At 45.5% G+C, this 20,221-nt stretch overlaps 1 protein-coding gene across 1 annotated transcript in view; it reads right to left on the bottom strand.

Annotated features, from left to right (window-relative positions):
* SLC22A15 (solute carrier family 22 member 15) overlaps nucleotides 1–2,795 on the bottom strand; it is a gene marked incomplete at its 5' end in the record, with an annotated part of 38,004 nt that extends 35,209 nt beyond the window's left edge. Inside the window, one exon of the mRNA XM_081112555.1 lies at nucleotides 2,709–2,795. Within this exon, the coding sequence (XP_080968681.1) occupies nucleotides 2,709–2,795 (87 nt within the window). The remainder of the gene's footprint in view (nucleotides 1–2,708) is intronic.
* Nucleotides 2,796–20,221: the final 17,426 nt, after the last annotated feature.

Here is a 20,221-nt window from a genome sequence, read left to right as displayed (position 1 = left end):
CCGCAGAGCTCCCTCCCTCTGGCATGGTCCCATCCGCCATGTGCAGGGCTCTCTGGCACCCCCCCACCCCCCGACCCCCGCCCCCCCCCGGCCAGTACTGATAGCAGTTGTTCTGTACCTTCCTTGGGCAACAGCAGACAAGTGCTTTGGTTTTAAAAGCAGACATCAACCTCCTTCCTTGTAACTCTGAAAAGGGCTCCTGGCTTTTCCCTCCCTTGGAGGAAGCACCCCCCTCCAGAATGATGACAGCCTCGAGCTACGACTGTGTAAGGCGCGCCCAGCACTGGCACCTGCAGGCCAAACCTCTCCAACAACAGACATGATGGAGAGGTCTTTGCGGACCTCCACATCCATATCCAGGAAAACTTGGGGCGATCCTAGGACCACTTGCTCACTATCTTAAAGGGGCGGTTGGTTCCTCATCCACATGTGACAGCTGTGAAGAATTAACTCCCTTTTGCCTGTCCTGGGGCCTCTCCTCCGTTGACACTGGCACAGCTAAAGGCACCTCCCAGCCCACACCTACAAAATAAACAGTCACTTCGTTCCCAACACTCAAGACCTGGTTTTTCTACGGCAAATACTGACCACCTGTTGGGCCTAGAGATCAATGAACAGTCACGGTCAGGTGCTTAGACCTCCTTGGTGTGAAGGAAAACCCCTATTCTGTAAAATTGCTGTTTGGAATTCTCTGCTATTCTTTGGATGGCCTCTATCTAATTCTGAAAAAGTAACTTTGCTTTCTGGCCTGCTTGAATAATGGGGGAGATAAACTTAGCTGTCTGAACTTGTAGGCCAGAGACTAGATACACCCAATGCCATGCCAGGTGCATTTTTTAATTGATAGAACTGTGTCGTTGCCAAGGCCGCCGCCAGCAAGCACACAAAGGGCTGGCTCTTCCATAAAAAGGGAAGTTCTGCTTGTAGCTTTGCTTAGAATTTGGATTCATTTCCCTGAGCCCGCCGCGGTGAATAAAGTGTAACTCCAAACTCTCAGAGCGCTGTTTGGCTCTTGTCCGGTTTTTCTGTAACATTGGTACCAAACTCTAACCGACTGAGTCAACCGTAAAGAAAAGTGAGGGGAACCTAACGGGTCCTGAGCCCCGAGCAGTGGCCTTTTGAGTGCCGCACTCCACTCAATACAAACGTATCCCAGGTTGCTGGGTACCTGGCCGGGCAGGTGAGAAGCTAATGGCACCAAAGGCGGAGTGCAGGGATGGGGAAGCGGGAGGCGGGATTTCTCGGCCAGGGATTATGTTCCTGCGATTCTTGGTTAGAACGGGAGAAGAATTTTCTCAAGGAGGAAGTATTACAAATGACATCAGGCATCATGGTGACTATTCTATTCTCTCTGTTTTAAACACACTTTTGTAATTTAGCACAAACACTTTTTTTTCCTCGTAGGAAAAGTACACTTAAAGCTAAAACAAACTTAACAAAATACTGCATATTAATCAACTGAGAACTTGCTTTGCTAGAGAAAGAACTGACGCCATCTGTCAGTCCATTTGAACAGTTCTCCTAGCTGGTGATGAAATCAACTGAACTTTCAAACATTTCAAAGGAAAACAGAATCAGTAAGTCCACCCTTACCTCTCCCCACCCCATTTCCGATTGAGCAGTTGCCTTATGCAAGGTTTAAGCAACTGATGAACTGTACTTCTCTCAGAATCTCTAGCATTACATATTAACTGTAATTACTTACCTGTCACCCCACCCCACTAGAATACAAGCTTCACAGGACTGGGGCTTTGATTTGTCCACCACTGTAGCCCCTGCTAAGCACGCAGTAGGCACTCACATATGTGTTGAATGAAGAAGTACAATGGTTGACTCATAGTCAATACTAATAAAAGGATTTGTGAATAAAATGCCTTTAAGAATATTGGGAGCGGTAAATGATGTCAAACCGACCCTTTAAGCTGGCAAAGGAGTAACTCTTGCCTGGAAAAGTGTACTTGCAGTGACCTTGAGCACGGGGAACCCAGGCTTTTAGTTGGGATGTGCAAGCGTTTCTGGGAATTCTGTACAGTGAAGAAGGGGTTCCATTTTATAATCACACACTGAGATGACACTATACGACTTACTCAGTCTCAACCGACACTGGCCTCTAGGTAGAATGGCCCAGAAGAACTTTAAAAAAAACCCAACAACCTATGCATTGACAACCTCAGGAACAGGAAGCCCCTGGAATCCAGTGAAAGGCAGCAGGCAGATGCCCAGAGCAGAAGGAGGTCGCTCCGGCGGCTGACCGGGCGGCCGGGACGCTCAGCTGTCGCCACTCCCAGGTGACAGCCCGCAGGTTAGAGCAACAATTCGCTTTCGCATTCACAGTGGCTCACCGGCAACAACAGAATTTTCATGCCTTAGTAACAGGCTGGTCTGATGAAGTAGTCCCACCCCTAACTCCCGACTCTCCAGCCCCCCTTGCCCCACCCTCCCCACCCTCCACACACAAACACACTCGAGGGGAGGGCTGGGTGGGCCTGGGGAACCGCCACAGTTGCAGGGTCTGCGGCGTCAGGCCGGCGGCGACCTTGGCCTGCTGGGGGAGCCAGCCCCGTCCCGGCGCGGGGTGATGCCGGGAGGCTCCCCGCGCCTGGGGAGGGGGTCCGCAGAGCCTCCGCGTCCGGGCCCGGCGTTGGGGGGGGAGAGGGGGCCCCCCGGGGCCGGGGACAAGGGGCACAGTCGGGGCGGCGGGGACTCACCTGCAGCAGCACGGCCAGCAGGAAGCACAAGTACATCTGGTAGATGCCCATCTCCCCCACCACCTGGAAGGCCTGCTCCACCTCCATGGCGGGCCGCGCCCCCCTCCCAGCACCCGCACCCGCACCCGCACCGGCTGGGACTCGCGGGCGCCGCTGGGGAGCGCGGGGCGGGCGGGGCGGAACCCGGGACGGGGCGCGGGGCGTGCGATGGGCGGGAAGCCGGGGACCCGGCCGGCCCGGCGCTTCCTGTTACGGGTTGTTTCCGAGACAAACAGAAACGGCTGGTGCCGGCGGCTCGGAGAGGAAGAGGAAGTGGCTCCCCGAGCGGCATCCTCTCTGATGGAGAAACCGGGAGCCGGGAACCGCAGCCGGGGCCACCCCCGGCCCCCGCTTGGGGGCGCGGAGGCGGGAGGAAGGCTGGGCGACCGGGTGGCGGCTCGGCAGTATTTGTCCTTTTGTGTGAAGCAGTTTAATGCGAGGGGGGGGGGGGGCGTTCTAGATCCTTCGCGTTTCTTCCCCGTCCTACCGGCCTTGCACCGCTGACAGCTTCGCTCATGCAAACGTGCCTTATGCAGACGAGCACGAGGTGCAGAGGGCGCGCGGAGAGCAAGGACCCACCTGCGGGGCGGCGGCCCTGGCTGCCCAGGTGTGTGGGTGGGTGGGAAGGTGAAGAAGATGAGGCAGGGCCGCCGCCCGGCCCCTCATTCCCCCACCTCCTAGGGCTGGTTTTGACAGCTGCAGAGTGTGCCAGCGTCCAGGCCATGGCCCCCAATACAGTATTGGGAGGAGGGGGCGACCCGCTAATGTTCTAGCCTCGATTTTACATCCTTTCTGCCTGCTGACCTGGTCTGGATTTGGCTGTAGGATTATGGTAGTTTAGTAAAACGAGTTGGAAGTGTTTGGTAAAACTCTCCTTGAAACCATCTGGACTCCTCTTGCTTTTCAGAGTGAGCCTCTTTATGACAGAGATAGGTAGGTAGGTAGGGAGGTAGATGGCGCATGCCTTTGCGACTTTGTGCTCTTGAATTTTTTCTCTAGAAACGTTTGTTCATCTTTTTCTCTTAGGATTTTTAAAAATCATGCTCTATTTGTGTTTATGACCCATTTTTCCAATCTTCATATTGTTCGTTTTTATTGTTCTGTTCTTATCAGTCTTACCAGGTATTATTTTTTAAAGAACCAGTTTTGTGATTTTCCTATCTATATGTTTTTTTTATTTTCTATTTTATGGATCCTCTCAATTCTTTTCTCTTTCTCCTTCTTTTGTTACTCTGTCATTTTCTTCCTAGTTATATGACTTGAAGGCTTAGCTTACTTGCTTTCAATTTTCTTCTTTTAAGAATAATTATTCTTAAGGCTATATGCATTTCTTTCTGGGTACTACTTTTCTGTGTCTCTCAGTTTTATCATGTAGTACTTCCATGTCTTTAGTTTTTTGGGTTTTTTTTTTTTCTTTTAGAGAGAGAAGAAGGGAGAGGGAGAGAGAGAGAGAAACATTGATCAGTTGCCTCCCAACTAGCCCTGAGGAGGGATCAAACCCACAACCTAGGTATGCGCCCTGACCGGGAATTGAACCTGAAGTCTTGGTGTACAACACCCCAACCAACTGAGCCACCCAGCCAGGGCATTACTCCTACATTTTTAACATCCACATAACTATACACTGTTTCAATGTTTGCAGTAATCTAACATATCTACTCTCTTTTCAAACTCATAAGAACTTAGACAAGACTCCAGGAGTGCTTTACCTGAGAAAACTTAGGGGGACATGAAAATGCCGCTCTGGAAAACTTGGATAGGTGGCTCAAGAAGTGATTGTTGTAGTGTGAAAACACCGGTGGACGCGATTTGTGTGAAGTGTTTTAATAAAAAATGTCTATTGTTAAGAAAAATTATCGGGCACTCAGAAGAGGCCTGTATGTCCTTCAACGCGGTAAGGAAGCCGGGATTATTTAATTCTGTAGGGAATTTCCCTGGGTTTGACTCTGCTATGTGCTATGAGTTAGAGCCCAGGTACTGTGCAGTTATGTGTAAATTTGTAGATTTTTGTTCGGTAGAGATAAAATTATTATATTCAATAGAAAAGATCATCTATTATTTCATTACCCCGTAAAACATTAACTCGTTTTGTATCTGATCTGGCAATCTTATTTTAACATTCTGGGTTTTTGTTTTTTTTTTGTTTTGCCTTGAAATAACCAGTTCCTCAAATGCTCTTAGAATCAGCTTTACCATCCTACTAATGCTTTCATTAATTAAAATAAAATCTCTGACATGGGTTCATTCTATATTGGTTAGAGGCACATTTTTAACTTTTGAAACTTTTTCTTTGACATCGTGATGTGTAGGAGTGAAAAAAATTATAAGTTAATATAGGACCTACAGATAAATTAATAAATTAAGTAAAAATGGGATTATTTCATCTTACCCTAAAAGTGTACATATTTTAAGTGGGCCTGAGCATAGAGGAGTTGGTTATTGCGAGAGCATAAAGTACAACCCGGATGGTGTCGGGATGAGGTCTGATGGTTGCTAGAGGCTAGGTGTGCAGTGCTGAGGAGTTTGAACTTTTTCCTACAGGAGATGGGAACCACTGGTGTGCCATAAGCTGGAGGAGTGTGATTTTTAAAGATGATTTGACCACAGTGGGAAATACAAACAGCACCAGTTGCAACACTGTTGTAATGGCCCAGGCAGGCCTCAGACCCAGTGCGGGCGTGAGGGCTTATACCAGAACAGTGATACCGGGGATGGAGAAATAAAGTCAAATTTAAGGTAAAAATTGATAGTGATTGCATTTTGCAGAGGCAAACGAGTAATGAAGAATGACTCCTAGGTTTCTGGCTTCAATGACTGGGAAAATGGAAGTACTTTTAACTGAGACAGGGAACATAGAAAGTGGGATAAGTTGGTGGTGATAGGTTGGAGGGCCTATGACTGGAAGGAATAATGGGACTGAGAGGTATTCCTCTTTTATTTAAAAAAATTTTTTTGAGGAGCTGCTTTATTTTTATGATTTCAGAGAGGAAGGGAGAGGGAGAGGGAGAGATAGAAACATCAATGATGAGGGAGAATCACCTATCGGCTGCCTCCTGCACGCCCCCTACTGGGATCCAGCCCACAACCCAGGCATGTGCCCTTGACTGAAATAGAACCCGGGACCCTTCAGTCTGCAGGCTGACCCTCTATCCACTGAGACAAACCGGCAGGGCGAAGTGTAGCTTTTTTAAATGGTCACTACCCCTTTAAGATCGTGCCCTTCCCTCTTAACCCACCCAGACCCAGCTGGATTTCCATGCCCCAATTTACTGTCATTGCCAGAGCTTCTGAGGATGCGCTGAAGGCAGAGCTGGACTAACCAATGCTCTCCTGGGGCTCAAGGTATTGCATCTGTGGCTCTCGGCAAAGAGCTCCATTTTGAGAGCACATTTTCCCCATCTAAACATTCTTTTCTCATTTTTTCTCTTAAGTCTTTTCAACCATAATTTTACAGTACCTGTCTCTTTCTTTTATAACTCAAGAGTAATGAACATCTGGGGTTTTTTAAATAGTAAAAAAATTATAAGACAATGTTTAGAATAGGGTATCTATCCAAGACACAGCTTGGGGGCTATGAGAGGAAAAAAGGTTAGCTTAACTTGGTGAACTACATAAAGCTTTGAAGCAATTATACTCAATCATTATAGTTTTATCATAAAACCTGCACACCTAACCACTGTGTCCTGTCTTTTGCTTCACAGCTAATGTGGTGTCCCAGAAGTCAACTGAAACTTGCTGTGCGAGACAATAGACTTCATGTATGTTAAGCGTTGTATCAGATCCTTTGGGAATCAGTGTTGTACACCAGCCTAAATGTACCTGGAGTTATTGTCTTTTTAAGAAATCTGGCCGAAACCGGTTTGGCTCAGTGGATAGAGCGTCGGCCTGCGGACTGAAGGGTCCCAGGTTCGATTCCGGTCAAGGGCATGTACCTGGGTTGCGGGCACATCCCCAGTGGGAGATGTGCAGAAGGCAGCTGATCGGTGTTTCTCTCTCATTGATGTTTCTAATTCTCTATTCCTCTCCCTTTCTCTCTGTAAAAAATCAATAAAAATATATTTAAAAAAAAAAATCTGAAGAATGTTGTTCCTTCTGCAGGAACCTTCATGCTGAGATGACCCTAGAATTCAGCCGTGGGCCGGATCCGGCCCGTTTGAAATGAATAAAACTAAAAAAAAAAAAAAAAAGACTGCACCCTTTTATGTAATGATGTTTACTTTGAATTTATATTAGTTCACACAAACACTCCATCCATGCTTTTGTTCCGGCCCTCCGGTCCAGTTTAAGAACCCATTGTGGCCCTCGAGTCAAAAGTTTGCCCACCCCTGCCTAGATTGTTAGTTTGTCACAGCAAGATGCCTTAACGTAGTCAGAGTGCAGATACCTGCTAACCTTAAATTGATATAAACACAGCAAATACAAGGGAATAATCAGATCACAAGGAAGCCAGATTCTGTGGGTAGATTTCTGGAAGGAGGGAGCAAGAAGACAAAGGGAGGAGAAGCAAAAAGAAAATGGACTTTGCAGTGAGATGGACATCATGTGTCTGTCATCTTGCTGCTCAAACCAACAGCCATCATTCAAAAACCATCCCTAAGTTGGTGAAATATATATATTAAAACAGATCGAAGTTTAATGCGGAGAAATAGGCCATTTCTATGTCTCAAACCTTAGCAATAAAACAAAAGAGTAGGAATAGAGGTAGGTCTAAAATTCAGGAGTTACAGTAGAGAGATATGAAATATGGGGGAAATTATGTTTGAGTTTAGATACTAGAGTGTTTTGTTTGCTAAGAGTCCAAATTTACATGTTTTTCAAGAGGCTCTGAGCTTAGATAATAGGACATTCATTTAATTCAACAAATTCATTCCTGAGTGCCCAACTTTAATGAAAATGTCAGTGTTGTTGTTGTTGCTGTTATTGCTGGTGTTTCTTACATGGGAGAGTTGTACAACTATGTAATACAGGCCAAAATGGTGAATTTACTATACTCAGGGATCAATACATTGAGGCTGTGATTTGATGGGGTGGATAAAAATGTGCCCTATAGAAGGAGAAATGCCTCAATGCTCCCTATAATTAAAATCTGGATGCTTCTGGAACAGTCTGAACCTCTTTAGTTGGTTAAAGTATTGCACAGAGAGGATGGTAACCTGCGTATCAAGAGTCGTAGCTCCAAATGGACTGTATAAATTAAAACCAGCAATCCACATTGCTTTCAGAAAATAGAAAGCCAAAGTCGATTTCAGAGAATCAAGTCTGCTACACTCAACCTACTCAGTCTCAGAAAGAGGGGTCGCCAATCCTAAACCATTCTGAAACTCCTAAGTATTACAGTTCATTCAACAAAGGCTGGCTGAGCAGTTAGCTCTACTGGGCATTGTTTTACAACATTAAACTGGCAAGGCCTCTACCAGTCCCTGGCGGTGCTTACATTCCAGAGAAGACTTTCTTCTTGGCCATAATACTGGATGGGATGGGTGGGGCGAGAGCCAGGAGAAGGAGGAGTTGTTGGCTATGGAAATTACACGCTTGCTGCTCTGTTATCTGATCATGAAATCAACCCCAAGTCAACACATAACAGCCTGAACCAAGTGGATTAGATTATAAAGGAGACTTTATCATCCATTAAGTCTTCGAAGGGCTCTTGTCCCTGTGTTTATCGGCTGTAAGAAGAATGTAGCCAAATCTTGTCTCCCAATAGTGAAAGCCACTGAGTAGAAAGTTACATGAATGCACAAATTCACAAAGAGAATTGGCATGATTTTCAGAACCAAATGAATCCCTAAGGTGCTGGCATACAGCTATTTGAGCCAAAGGATCATATTACATTTTAAACCATATAAACTCATCTTCTTCTTCAGTCTTCATTTGCATGAGAAAAGTGTCTTATTCTCAGCCAAATTAGCAAATCAAATCCTCCTGTCAATTTTCTGTTCCAGCACAAGATTGCGAATATTCTGTTTCATTTTCCTCTCCCACCAGGCTGAGACTCTTCCTTTAACCTTTGTTAGTCACAGGACCTTCTGCCAATCTAAGGAAAGTTAATGGTTTATCTCAGGAAAATAAGATGCTGGAGAGGGTGCCCTCATACCCACAGACACTGTTAATGTCATTTTTTAAAAATCGCTGAGTCCAACGCCCACATTATAAAAAAGATAGATTAAGGCTACAGGAGGTTAGATAATATATTTACTGAAAGTCACACCGTTGGCAGAACAACACATAAAACCAAGTTCTCAGAAGTGTGTGGGCTTTTTGTTTGGTTGGTCGCTTGGTTGGTTGGTCTTACAATCTGAAGCCACTCTCAGGTATAGGCTCTGCCTCTGAACCTTTTTTCATCTGGAAATACTAATATAAAACAACAGTATCTTTGTAACACATCTGTGCTCTAATTCCTTTGTAAACAGAGTAAATAGGTCAGTTTTAGGGTGGGGCTGTCGCTGAAGAGGCACTTCCTGCCTCCCAAGCCAGGACGCTAGTTGGGATATGTAATAACTCGGCAACCTGGCTACAAGCACAGACCCGTGAAGAGAGAGTTCTCATCTGTTGTGTCTGAGGCCAAAGAATGGACTCGTGTAGCTTTCCTTTGTGGACTGTTCCTTACTCAACAGCCATTCTGCCTTTGACCTGAAAAACGGCCACGGAGCCCCTGCCCCATCAGGCATATTTCTTGTTGGTCTGTGAGAGGGTAGCATATGGCTAATTACCATTTACACCTTCTGCAGTGCTCTAAGGATCCACTCACGGCTGTTTTGTGTCTTTGGTTTACTGTTCTAGCAGTTTTTGTAGACAGAGCAGTAAATGGTTTGTTTGTTTTTTGGGGGGGGGGTTTGTTTTTTTGAGGTCCCTTTTAATTTCAGATGATGGAGAGGATGATCTGTGTGGGCTGCTAATGGATTCTCAGCCTGGTGTGTTCAGTGACCGTGTTCCTGGTGTGTCATTGTCATCACCGTGTCCTCGTGACCAGCTTTCCTTTTCTCTCCTCTCCCTCCCAGGGGAGACATGTTTATGGAGGACAAAATGAAGCACTAAGGCAAGTGAAAGAAGAGATTTTCAGAACAAAATGTCCAAGGCAAAACATGCATTCGTACAGGTGAGAATAAAGATATTTGAGTTGTTCTGTGTTTATGTTTTTATTTTTAAAACATACCCTGTTTATTCCCAACTCTGTGTGGTTTTGTGAGATAAAAATGTGCTCTCTTGCAAGGAGATGGGTGTCTCTTGAAACAACATATAATGGAAAGATTTTTCATTAATTTATTTTTTAATTTGTTGGGTATTAAACACTTGAGCAGAGAAGTTTTCTATTTGGTGAGTGGCTTGCACAGGGCGTAGATGTTCTGACCCAGATGTTCTCTTTGAAGCTGGATGGAGCTCTCTGCTGTCCCTGCCAACAGGTGACCAGCTGGCACCAAATATAAGCATGACAGCTTGGGGCACTCAACTGAGACCCATGTTTCTATTTTCCTTCATCCAGGGAATAGCTAAAAACACGATCTCCAATTCTCTTACTGGCATGGGGCAGTGCAGAAATAAACGAGTTTTCAGTGAACGATCCTAAATAAAAATAGGTCCAATCATTTATCATTTTAACATTTAAAGTTGGTAGTAGTGTTTCAGGAACTAAGGTAATGTATGGACTAAAACTTTGTGAGCCCCATGAGTTCTTCACCACATGAACAAACTTAAAAAGCTAATCATATGGGAGACTTCAAATTTGAAAATTCAGCTTTGAGACCAGTCAGTGTAAGTATGTTGAACATAAGGGAGACCTGTACCTCCTTGAGGGGGATGCGGAGCTAGGTGAGAAGACCCAGGCCTTCTCCTTAGACCCTACATTGCTTGCTTTGTCTGAGACTCAACATAGCTATGATAGAGACTTTCACAAATATTTCATATCATGTCTGAACTTTAATGCTTTTAATTAACATTGCTTTTATCGTTTTAAGTGCTCCTTAAAAAGTTCCCTTTGCCCTAACTGGTTTGGCTCAGTGGATAGAGCATTGGCCTGCGGACTGAAGGGTCCCAGGTTCGATTCCGGTCAAGGACGTGTACCTTGGTTGCGGGCACATCCCCAGTGCGGGGTGTGCAGGAGGCAGCTGATCGATGTTTCTCTCTCATTGATGTTTCTAACTCTCTAGCCCTCTCCCTTCCTCTCAAAAAAATAAATAAAAATATATTTTTAAAAAGAGTTCCCTTAAAGGATGGTGAAAAGGAGAGGGGGGAAGATATTATGGCCAGCAATTATGAGAGGTCTGCCACAATAAGGCTCAGCCCATTAGACTTTAGAGTCAGATGGGCCAACAGGCAGGTGGACCTGACATACCAACCTGTTCTCAACCTGGTCATCCCGCAGCCTTAGCTCCTGCTCTGTCCTCAGGGACCTAGAAGTCCTGTACTTTTTACCAACAATGTCAGTGTGGGGCAGAAAGGCATCTGGAATTGTCACAGTCATGCCTTCCTCCTGCTACCCCCAGCACCTGTCAAGGTCACTTCAGGGTTATACATAATGTATAATGTTCCCAGGACAATTCTAAAATACTTCCACACAGGGAAACAAACGTACAAAGTTTCATGAGACAATCTTTTATAGAAAAGAGGCTATAGGACTGGTTATAGTTTGGGGGGGGGGGGTTGTGGAGGGGTAGGGGGAAGAACTTTTACTATGATTGCTTATCATTTCTTTTTTTATATCTTCCACTTCTCATCAAAGTCATTTTTTCCTTTAAATACATGAGCATATTTATAATAACTTCTGAAGTCCTTGTCTGCTAATCTGCTAATTCATACTGGTATCTCTTCATTTCTGGGTTATTTCTGTTGACTGATTTTTCTTTTGGTTATAGGTACCAAATTTCTGCTTCTCAACTATAATAATCTATAATAATAAAAGCATAATATGCTAATTAGACCAGACAACCCTCCAGAGGAAGCCAGGGCTGCGAGGGAAGCCCGGGTCTTTTTGCCGGAGGAAAGCCGGTGCCAGCAGCTGGGGGAAGGAAGGCCTACTCTTGCACGAATTTTGTGCATTGGGCCTCTAGTATATAATAATTTCTTATCGAATGCTAGAAATGGTGAGTTTTCATTACTGAGCACCAGATTTTGTTGTCTTAATGGAAGAGTGGTAGACTTTGTTCTAGCGGGCGGTTAATTTACTTGTGCATCCACTTGACCTTCGAAGCTTGTTCTTAAGCTTGGTTGAGGTGGGTTTGGAGTAGTCTTTACCTGAGGACTAATTGAGTCTTCTGCACAGGCATGGCTCCAAGGGCCTTGAGCCTGCTCCAGGGGTTCACGGTAGACTCGTCCCATTTGCCTTTTCTGTATCCTGGAGTTGCTTTCTGAGATCACCAATGACTTAGCATCCAAAGGATACTTTTCAATGTTCATCTTCCTTGATCTGTTGTTGGTGGTGGCATTTAACATTGTTAACCACCCCACCTTCTTGAAACACTTCTGAGATGTCTGTCTCTTGACATTCTCCTTATTTTCCTCTTCCTTTCGTAGCTATTTTGCTGGTTCTCCTTCCATCCTTTGAATATTCCTTGAGCTTTCTTTTTTCCCCAGCCGTCTTCTAACTTTACTCTATAGCCTCTCTTTCTCCAGGGGATCTCATGCTGTCCCATTGCTTCCACTACCATCGATTTACACCGAAGAAACCACATGTGTGCATGTACCACTCAATCTCAGACTCTTCCGAGCTCAGACTCCTCCATTGCCAACCACCTCTTCAATGTCTCTTCTTGGATACTTTGAACACATCAGGGTCTAAAGAGACCTCATGAATCCAGCCCTCTGCCCCACACCTGCTCCTCTCCCAAGGTTCCTGTCTCATCGAAAGGCACAATCCAGTTTCTCATGTAAAAAAAATCTAGGAGTCATTCTTGAAGGCTCACTCCCGATGAATCTGAACCATCCCATACCATTATTTTTCCTTCTAAGTGTCACTTGTTTGTGTCTCCAAGATCCTGGCTGGTCCTGCACACCACGCATGGGTCTAGAGAGGAAGAGAGGCCGGGACATGCTGCGGAGTGTGGCCCGCAGCCAGAATGCTTTGGAAGAAGCAGAACATTTTCTATATCCTCGGAGAACAGTTTAGGTAGGAATCAGGGAACCTGGGGAGGTGTCAAGGTAGGATACAGGGTGCAGCAGAAAACTGGGTGAACCTCTAACCATAGGTCAGATGGACCCAGAATGCATCAGTAGATTCCAGGGTAGATCAAGTCCAGATTAATCACACTACAGTGCCTTGTACAAGATCTCAGCATACACTTTTGGAAGAGACCCCCCCAAAGTGACTGAAATCACATTTCCAACTTTCCGAAGAATGGAGGCTTGAAACACAAATTCGCTTATATAAAAAAAGAGAATGTTCTGTTTCTTTGTAGAGGAACAAAAATCATACCCAACATATGAACTACATCATTGATAAAGACTATATTTAACCTAAATTGTGAACAAGGGCAAATGCAAAGATTAAGTAGGTTCTGTAATGAGGGAATCTCTATTGCCACCAACCTCACCCAAGCCACAATCATCTCTTGCCTGAATCACCCCCTAAATGTTCTCACATTTACCTCCAATAACCACTCCACACCAAAACATGAGTGATCTTTTTGAAATGCAAATTTTATCCTATCACTCCTCTGTTTATAATCCATTAACAGCTTCTCTTTGCCTGTAGAGTTCAAATTCATTTACCAGGCCCTCCAGGGCCCTGTGCTATCTGGCTAGTTCCCCTCCAGTCCTCTCTTCTTCATTCTCATTTTGCTCTCTATGCCCTGGACTTCTTTCACCTCCAGCTAATTCCACAGAACTCCTTCTGCCTGGATCACACCCTTCAGTCCCTCTCCACATACACACCAACCTGGCCAACTCCTAGTCATCCTTCACTTCCTTGCTCAATTGCCAGTTCCTCTTCGATATCACCTTCCCTTATCCTTTTCAGTCTGAGTCCTCCTGGGAGCCACTCTCATTTGCCCCACGTCATAGCACTTCACCACCACTGTGTTCTACAAGGGCATGGCCAGGGTCCATCTAGCCTCCATACCCAGGACAAAGCCCCCCCGCCCCGCCCCCATGGGGCTATCTGGCATAGAGAGGGCATGCAGTAAATGTTGGGTGAAGAAAACGACTCCAGAAAACTCATTCCCACCAAAGTATTCCGTGATCATGGTCTAAAGTGCTCCCTGGAGGGTGGAGGATGTCCAGATAAAGTTGGTAAAGCTCCAATGACTGGCATATTTCTTAGCCAGAAGCTTTCCAGCTCCTGACACCTCAGGCTGTCCCCCTGGAGAAAAGGGGATAGAGAAGTCTGCCATGACCCTTGAATCCCTAGGTCATCTGCCCCCTGCCTGTCTCTCTGACTTCATCCTGTTTCATCTCTCCTCCCCTCCCACTGTGCTCAACCTCTTGCCCACCTGGGTCCTTTGAGTGCTGTCCTCTGTGGGATGCTCCCTTCCCCGACACCTTGCTCTTTACAAGGTGAGCTCCTTTGCAACACAAATGCCACTTTCCAAGAGAGGCCAGCTCTGCGATTCGCTGTCACTGCACGCTCTGTCTCGTCATAGCACTTAGTCACACATGGCAACTTATTTACTGGTTTTAGTTTATCCCTTTGCTAATAATCTATAAATGAAGGCAGCTGTCTTGTTCAATGTGTTTCGCCAGATCCAGCACAGTGCCTAGGGCATGGTTGGTACTCAACAAATATTTGTTGAGTAAACGAATTAATGTTTATAATAGGCCATGAGCTGATCATTATAGTTCTTAACTATCGTATCATACATAGCTTGACAAGGAAAGCTGGAATGCTCTGGTTAACATTATGGGGGCTTGGTGAGCCAGACTTAAAATAAATCTGAAGGCACATCTGGATGGAGTGCTAAACTAGAGATGGAGGGATTTTGGGAGGTCAGGGAAGGACAAGGGGGTGGAGAATCCAAGACTAGAGAGTGGGATAAGAGGTAAGGAGAGGAAAGGTGAGGGAGCACCTAACTCTTTGATTTGTGTTCTCTTAAGACCTTTGTCTTAGAGATTTCTATTTTCCCTGCCTTAAACCTGTAAAAACTAATGTGATTGAAGGGGGAAATGCAGCCTCTAGGTTAAATTTGGCATGTCATTGGGATCCTGTCTTGGTTTTCTTTTGCTGCCATAATAAACTGCCACAAATGCAGTGGCTGAAAACAACTTCACAGAGAAATTTACCCTGTGACAGCTCTAGAGGGCACAGGTCTGAAAGGAGTCCCAGGAGGCTGAGCTCCAGGTGTCAGCAGGGCTGGGTCCTTCTGGAGGCTCCAGGGGGAGTCCGCTCCCTGCCTCTTCTGGTTTCTGGTGGCTGCTGACATCCCTTGGCTTGTGTCCCATCTCTCCATCGCCTTTTCCTCTTCTGTAGGCAGGTCTCCCTCTTCTTCCCTCTTAGAAGGACACTGGCATTGCATTTAGGGCCGGCCTGGGCAGCACAGGGTAAGCTGCCTGCATGGAGGCTAATCTTTCTGTATTAGGATCCTTCACTCAATCACATCTCCAAAGTCCCTTTTTGATATAAGGTAGCATTCACGGGTTCCAGGGACTAGGCCAGTGATGGCGAACCTATGACACGCGTGTCAGAGGTGACACACAAACTCATTTTTTGGGTTGATTTTTCTTTGTTAAATGGCATTTAAATATATAAAATAAATATCAAAAATATAAGTCTTTGTTTTACTATGGTTGCAAATATCAAAAAATTTCTATATGTGACACGGCACCAGAGTTAAGTTAGGGTTTTTCAAAATGCTGACATGCCGAGCTCAAAAGGTTCGCCATCACTGGCCTAGGATGGAGATTTCCCTGAGGGCCATTACTTAGCCTACTCTGGGTCCGTTTCAAATTTGAACGTCTATCATACTGCCTCTTTTTTTTTTTTTTTTTAAGTTTGTTTGGTTTTGATTTGGTTTATTTTTGGCACCCTAGAAGGTTTTTGTTTTTGTTTTTTCTTAAGAGCTCTCACAATTTCCAATGCAAATCAAACCTCAACTCTAAGTGTAGTGCCTCTCATGCCTCACAGACCCAAGCTTTGTTTTTACAAGAAAAAGGAAGTATGTTGTAAAACAACAACTTGAGTTTTGTTTCACATCTGGCCTCTCTTTTGAAAGCCCCTCCTGTGAAACTCAAATAAATATTTATCTGATTCCAGTTTTTCTGGAGATGTCGAAAACAAAACGTGGAGAGATCTCTGTTCGGCCAAGTGCCCAGCGACAAGTTTTAATATGTTTCTGATCTAAACAGATCCAGACCTGCCCGCCCAGGCGAAGAAGAAATTCCCTGCAGGGCGCTTCTGCTTTTCTGCTTTGACTCAACAGAACTGGTGCTTGATGGTCCACTTGCCTTTAGGCCTTTATCTACCTGAAAACCTGGGAAGTTACCTACCCCCCGGGGAAAGTACTTACTCTTAAGGAAAGAACTTTCGTGACCACTCCCTGAAGGCACATAATTTGGAGCCTGATTCCAGAGGCTGCTCTTTAGGTTCTGGAAAGAACCCAGCCTTCTCAGCTCAGTTGCCACAGGCATGGCAACTTTCAGCTCAGTGCTGTCCGAACATTATGCTTAAATACATAACTTAGAATAAAAAATTTTTTTTAATAGTAATAAAAATAAATACATAACTTAAATGTTTTAGTAGCCACATTAAAAACAGCAGAAAGAACAGTGAAATTCATTTTAATGTTAGTTTATTTAATCCCATATATCCAAAATATTTCAACATGAGTAAATAAATAATTGAGAGATTTTACATGCTTTTTTTCCCCCTTCCTCACCAGAGGACGTTTTCTTCATTGAGTCCAGAGAGAGAGGAAGGGAGAGGGAGAGAGAAACATACATCAATTGGTTGCTTCCCGCACACACCCTGACCAGGGATTGAACCCACAACCTGAGCATGTGCCCTGACCAGGAATTGAACGGGTGACCTTACAGTGCACAGAACAACACTCAACCACTGAGCCACACCAGTCAGGGCACAGCATTGTTTTTGGCAAGTGGAGTTGAGGCAACACAATCATCTATTACTGCAACTACAGGCCAGTAAAATGTATGTGAGGGATGCTAACCTTGGTCAAATGATTGCAGTGTGCCGGGATGTCTTCTCAGTACCTGGTGTGTATTAACACAACTGCCCTCACAGCAATGCTACATGGTATTCATCTCATGCAGAAGAGATTCAGATTAAGGCAGAGGTTGTGTGGACAGTGAGGAGGCAGGGCTGGATTTGAACCCAGGCATCTGGCTGCAGCAGCCAAGCACTGAACCGCCTGTGGCACGGGGCTGCCTGCTGTCTGTACTGTGTCTCTTCCTGAGACCTGCCCTTGGTCTGACCATTCCCCCCTTCCCAGCCAGTCCCTTCTGCTATGGGCCTTCTTTTCCTCTTCGAGGGGAGACAGCTTCGTGTCTAATGGATGGAAACACACGTTACCTGGGCTCTGAATGATTCTTCTCTTATAGTGAGAGGGTGTCCTCCCGGCCTCTCTGGCCTTCAAGACCCTGCTGTGAGGACCCGGGGCCTCAAGCAGCCCCTTCCCTAGTCTCTTGAGGTTCATTTTCAAATAATCCGAGACTGTCTGGTGGGTCCCTTCTGTGGATCCAGTCCTGACAGGACCTTTCAGAGACACGCGTGGTGCATGTCTGTCCGCCAGCCGGCTTTAGAGCACGTGAGTGTCGGTCATTGCCCTGGGCTGAGGACTCAGGTCTGACCTGCACTAAGATCCCAGACAACTAAACTCTGGAGTTGTTTTTCTTATTTTTATAAAAGTTTCTATCTTCTAATTTATATGGGGTGTCCCAAAAAATGTATACACACGCTTTGAATAATTATAAAGGCAGTGTTTACTAAAATACATTTCATTTTCAAAACTGAGCTACCAGCTATTGAAGTGTGCACACATTTTTAGGGGACACTCTGTATGTCTCTTGTCTCTTCCAGGTTTGTCTCTCTAAACCTGGTCAGCACGTGTCCCCCTTTGCAGGGTTCTCGACTGCCTGCCACAGATCCGATGGCCCGTCTTGGTAGAACTAACTGCCTGAAGACGTTAGCAGGTCCTGAGCCAAGCACTGGAGGATTGCATGAGCACCGTGCAAACTATTTTCAAATTTAAATTCAAACGTTTGTTGAGTCATTAAGTGCCACACTGGCCGGCACTGTGCTGTGTTTCTTACCTCATGCCCAGGACCACCCTGCGAGTGGGCAAAAGTGTCCCCATTATGCAAACACAACTCAGGGCCAGTGAGGGCCCTGCCAAAGGTCAAACAATGAAAAGGATGCAGAGTTGGGATTAAGCCCAGGCCTTTTGGCACAACTTCCGCCAAGTCCTCCATTCCTTTTGTTGTTGCTGAATTGTGGGCTCTAAATTGCCAGTTAATTAACCTCTGCTTAAATGGTACTTGATTTCCTTTTTTTCTAAAAACAAGTTACTTATCATTGGAAACTCTTTCTGACCTTAGCATATTCAGGGGCCTAGTAGAGATTAATTAGCAAATGGACATTTTTTGCCAGGAAAAAAAAAATCACTTTATAACAAACAATTACAACTCAGTTCGTTTCAAACAAATTTCTACAGTCTGGCAGTGCTGTCAGGGGAGGAGGAGCTGCTACCTGATTGAGCAGACACTTACTGGACCCTTTACAAATAATAGCTCCCTCAGTCCCGCAGTAGAAACTGATTATGTTCCCTACATATTCCAGACGAGGAGACTGAGATTTGTCAGTGGCACAAGCAAGATTTGAGCCCTAGAAGCGTGTGTCGAGTCCAGGGGTATAAACACTATACCACTGTTCCTTCTTTGCTAACTCGTGTTCTGTGCTGTGCCGATCAAAGCAAAACCATAGCACAGAAGAGGGAATAGGAACAGGGAGGGGCCAGGAGACCCTTCTCTGGCAGCAGAAAGGATCCAGCGGTGTGTGTTTAGAACACCTTACACCAGAGGTTCTCAACCTTCCTAATGCCGTGACCGTTAAATACCGTTCCTCATGTTGTGGTGACCCCCAACCATAAAATTATTTTCGTTGCTACTTCATAACTGTAATTTTGCTACTGTTATGAATTGTCATGTAAATATCTGATATGCAGGATGTATTTTCATTGTTACAAATTGAACATAATTAAAGCACAGTGATTAATCACAAAACAATATGTAATTATATATGTGTTTTCCGATGGTCTTAGGTGACCCCTGTGAAAGGGTCGTTCGACCCCCAAAGGGGTCGTGACCCACAGGTTGAGAACCGCTGCCTTACACCTAACTGGAGCAGGTTGCTAAATCAGGGAAAAAATATTTCATAAAGAAGTGGATTGATGTGTCACATTTGAAGTTATGAAATGGAAAGAGAAAAAGAGAAATGCATTTTGCTTCTGTGTTTAGAGTTCGGAGGATGAAAAATAACCTCAATTCTACTTTTGTCCACAGAGGGGAGCAGAGGGTTACAAAGGCCCCAGGCTCAGCACAGTCTACTCCAGTTCTTCCCTCCATTTCCACTTTCTCTTGGTTCCAGCCTTAGGATTAGCTAATTCGCAAGAGGAAGAATGGGGGTAAAGCTAAAGAGATGGTGACAGATTAGTTCACACGTTTTCTTTTCAAAGGTTGGTGAGAAAGAGGGTTTCAGACAGGATCACGTGGTTGTAAGGAACAGAAATCCACCAGTTTCCTGGAAAATCCCGAAAATCCCAGAAGCCCCAGGGCTGGGCCTCTCTCTTGGCATCTCTGCTGCTCTCCTCTCTCCCCTCAGCCCTCCCCTTCCTTTTTCGCTCTCTCCGTGTCTCTGTGTCTCGCTGCACCTCTTCGCTCTACCAATCACTTCCTTGTCCTCTGTCTTATGGAGCTTAAATTTCACCTCCTCGGAGCATTAGCTTTTGTGTGATTTCGAATCAGGCTGACATCAGAGCCTCCCTTACCTTCAGCTGCACTGCTAACCCGCCCACACTCTCAGGTTCCCAATTCCTAGTTCCTCGAAGATCTACCCGAACGGCCCATCTTTACAACGCAGGCTGCACAAGCCACAGGCTGGTCTATACACTCGTGGCCTTTGGGCAAGCTGTCCGTCACGCGTCAGCTGTCCAATCAGTATAGAAAATGTGTGCCTCAGCTCCAGGGACTGGGTGGAGGCGGGACTTCCTCTTAGAAGGCACGTGGGTGGACAAGCTCCACAAGGAGCCCAGTGCCAGGCGGGGGAAGCTCACTGCCTGGAGCCACACTTTAAGAGCAACTTCCAAGTGTGTGTCACTGACCTCACTGCACATTAAAAAGCAATCGGTGTCCTTATGGTCCGTCCAGAACAAAGTCCTTTGGATGGACTCCAAGGTAGATGCTTCTGATCTTAGCTTCAATTCCGGCTGAGCAGGCTGGTGGAGATGTGGAAGGGAAAACCCTCCACTTTTATTTCTGATGGTGTAAATAAATGGCCATTTCACCACGTGTGACCGGTCTTCAGACCGGCTTCCTCA

The sequence above is a fragment of the Myotis nattereri genome, assembly GCF_964212035.1.
Source record: "Myotis nattereri genome assembly, chromosome: 18".
Lineage (NCBI taxonomy): Eukaryota > Metazoa > Chordata > Mammalia > Chiroptera > Vespertilionidae > Myotis > Myotis nattereri.
This window is presented reverse-complemented; position numbering and strand designations above follow the sequence as displayed.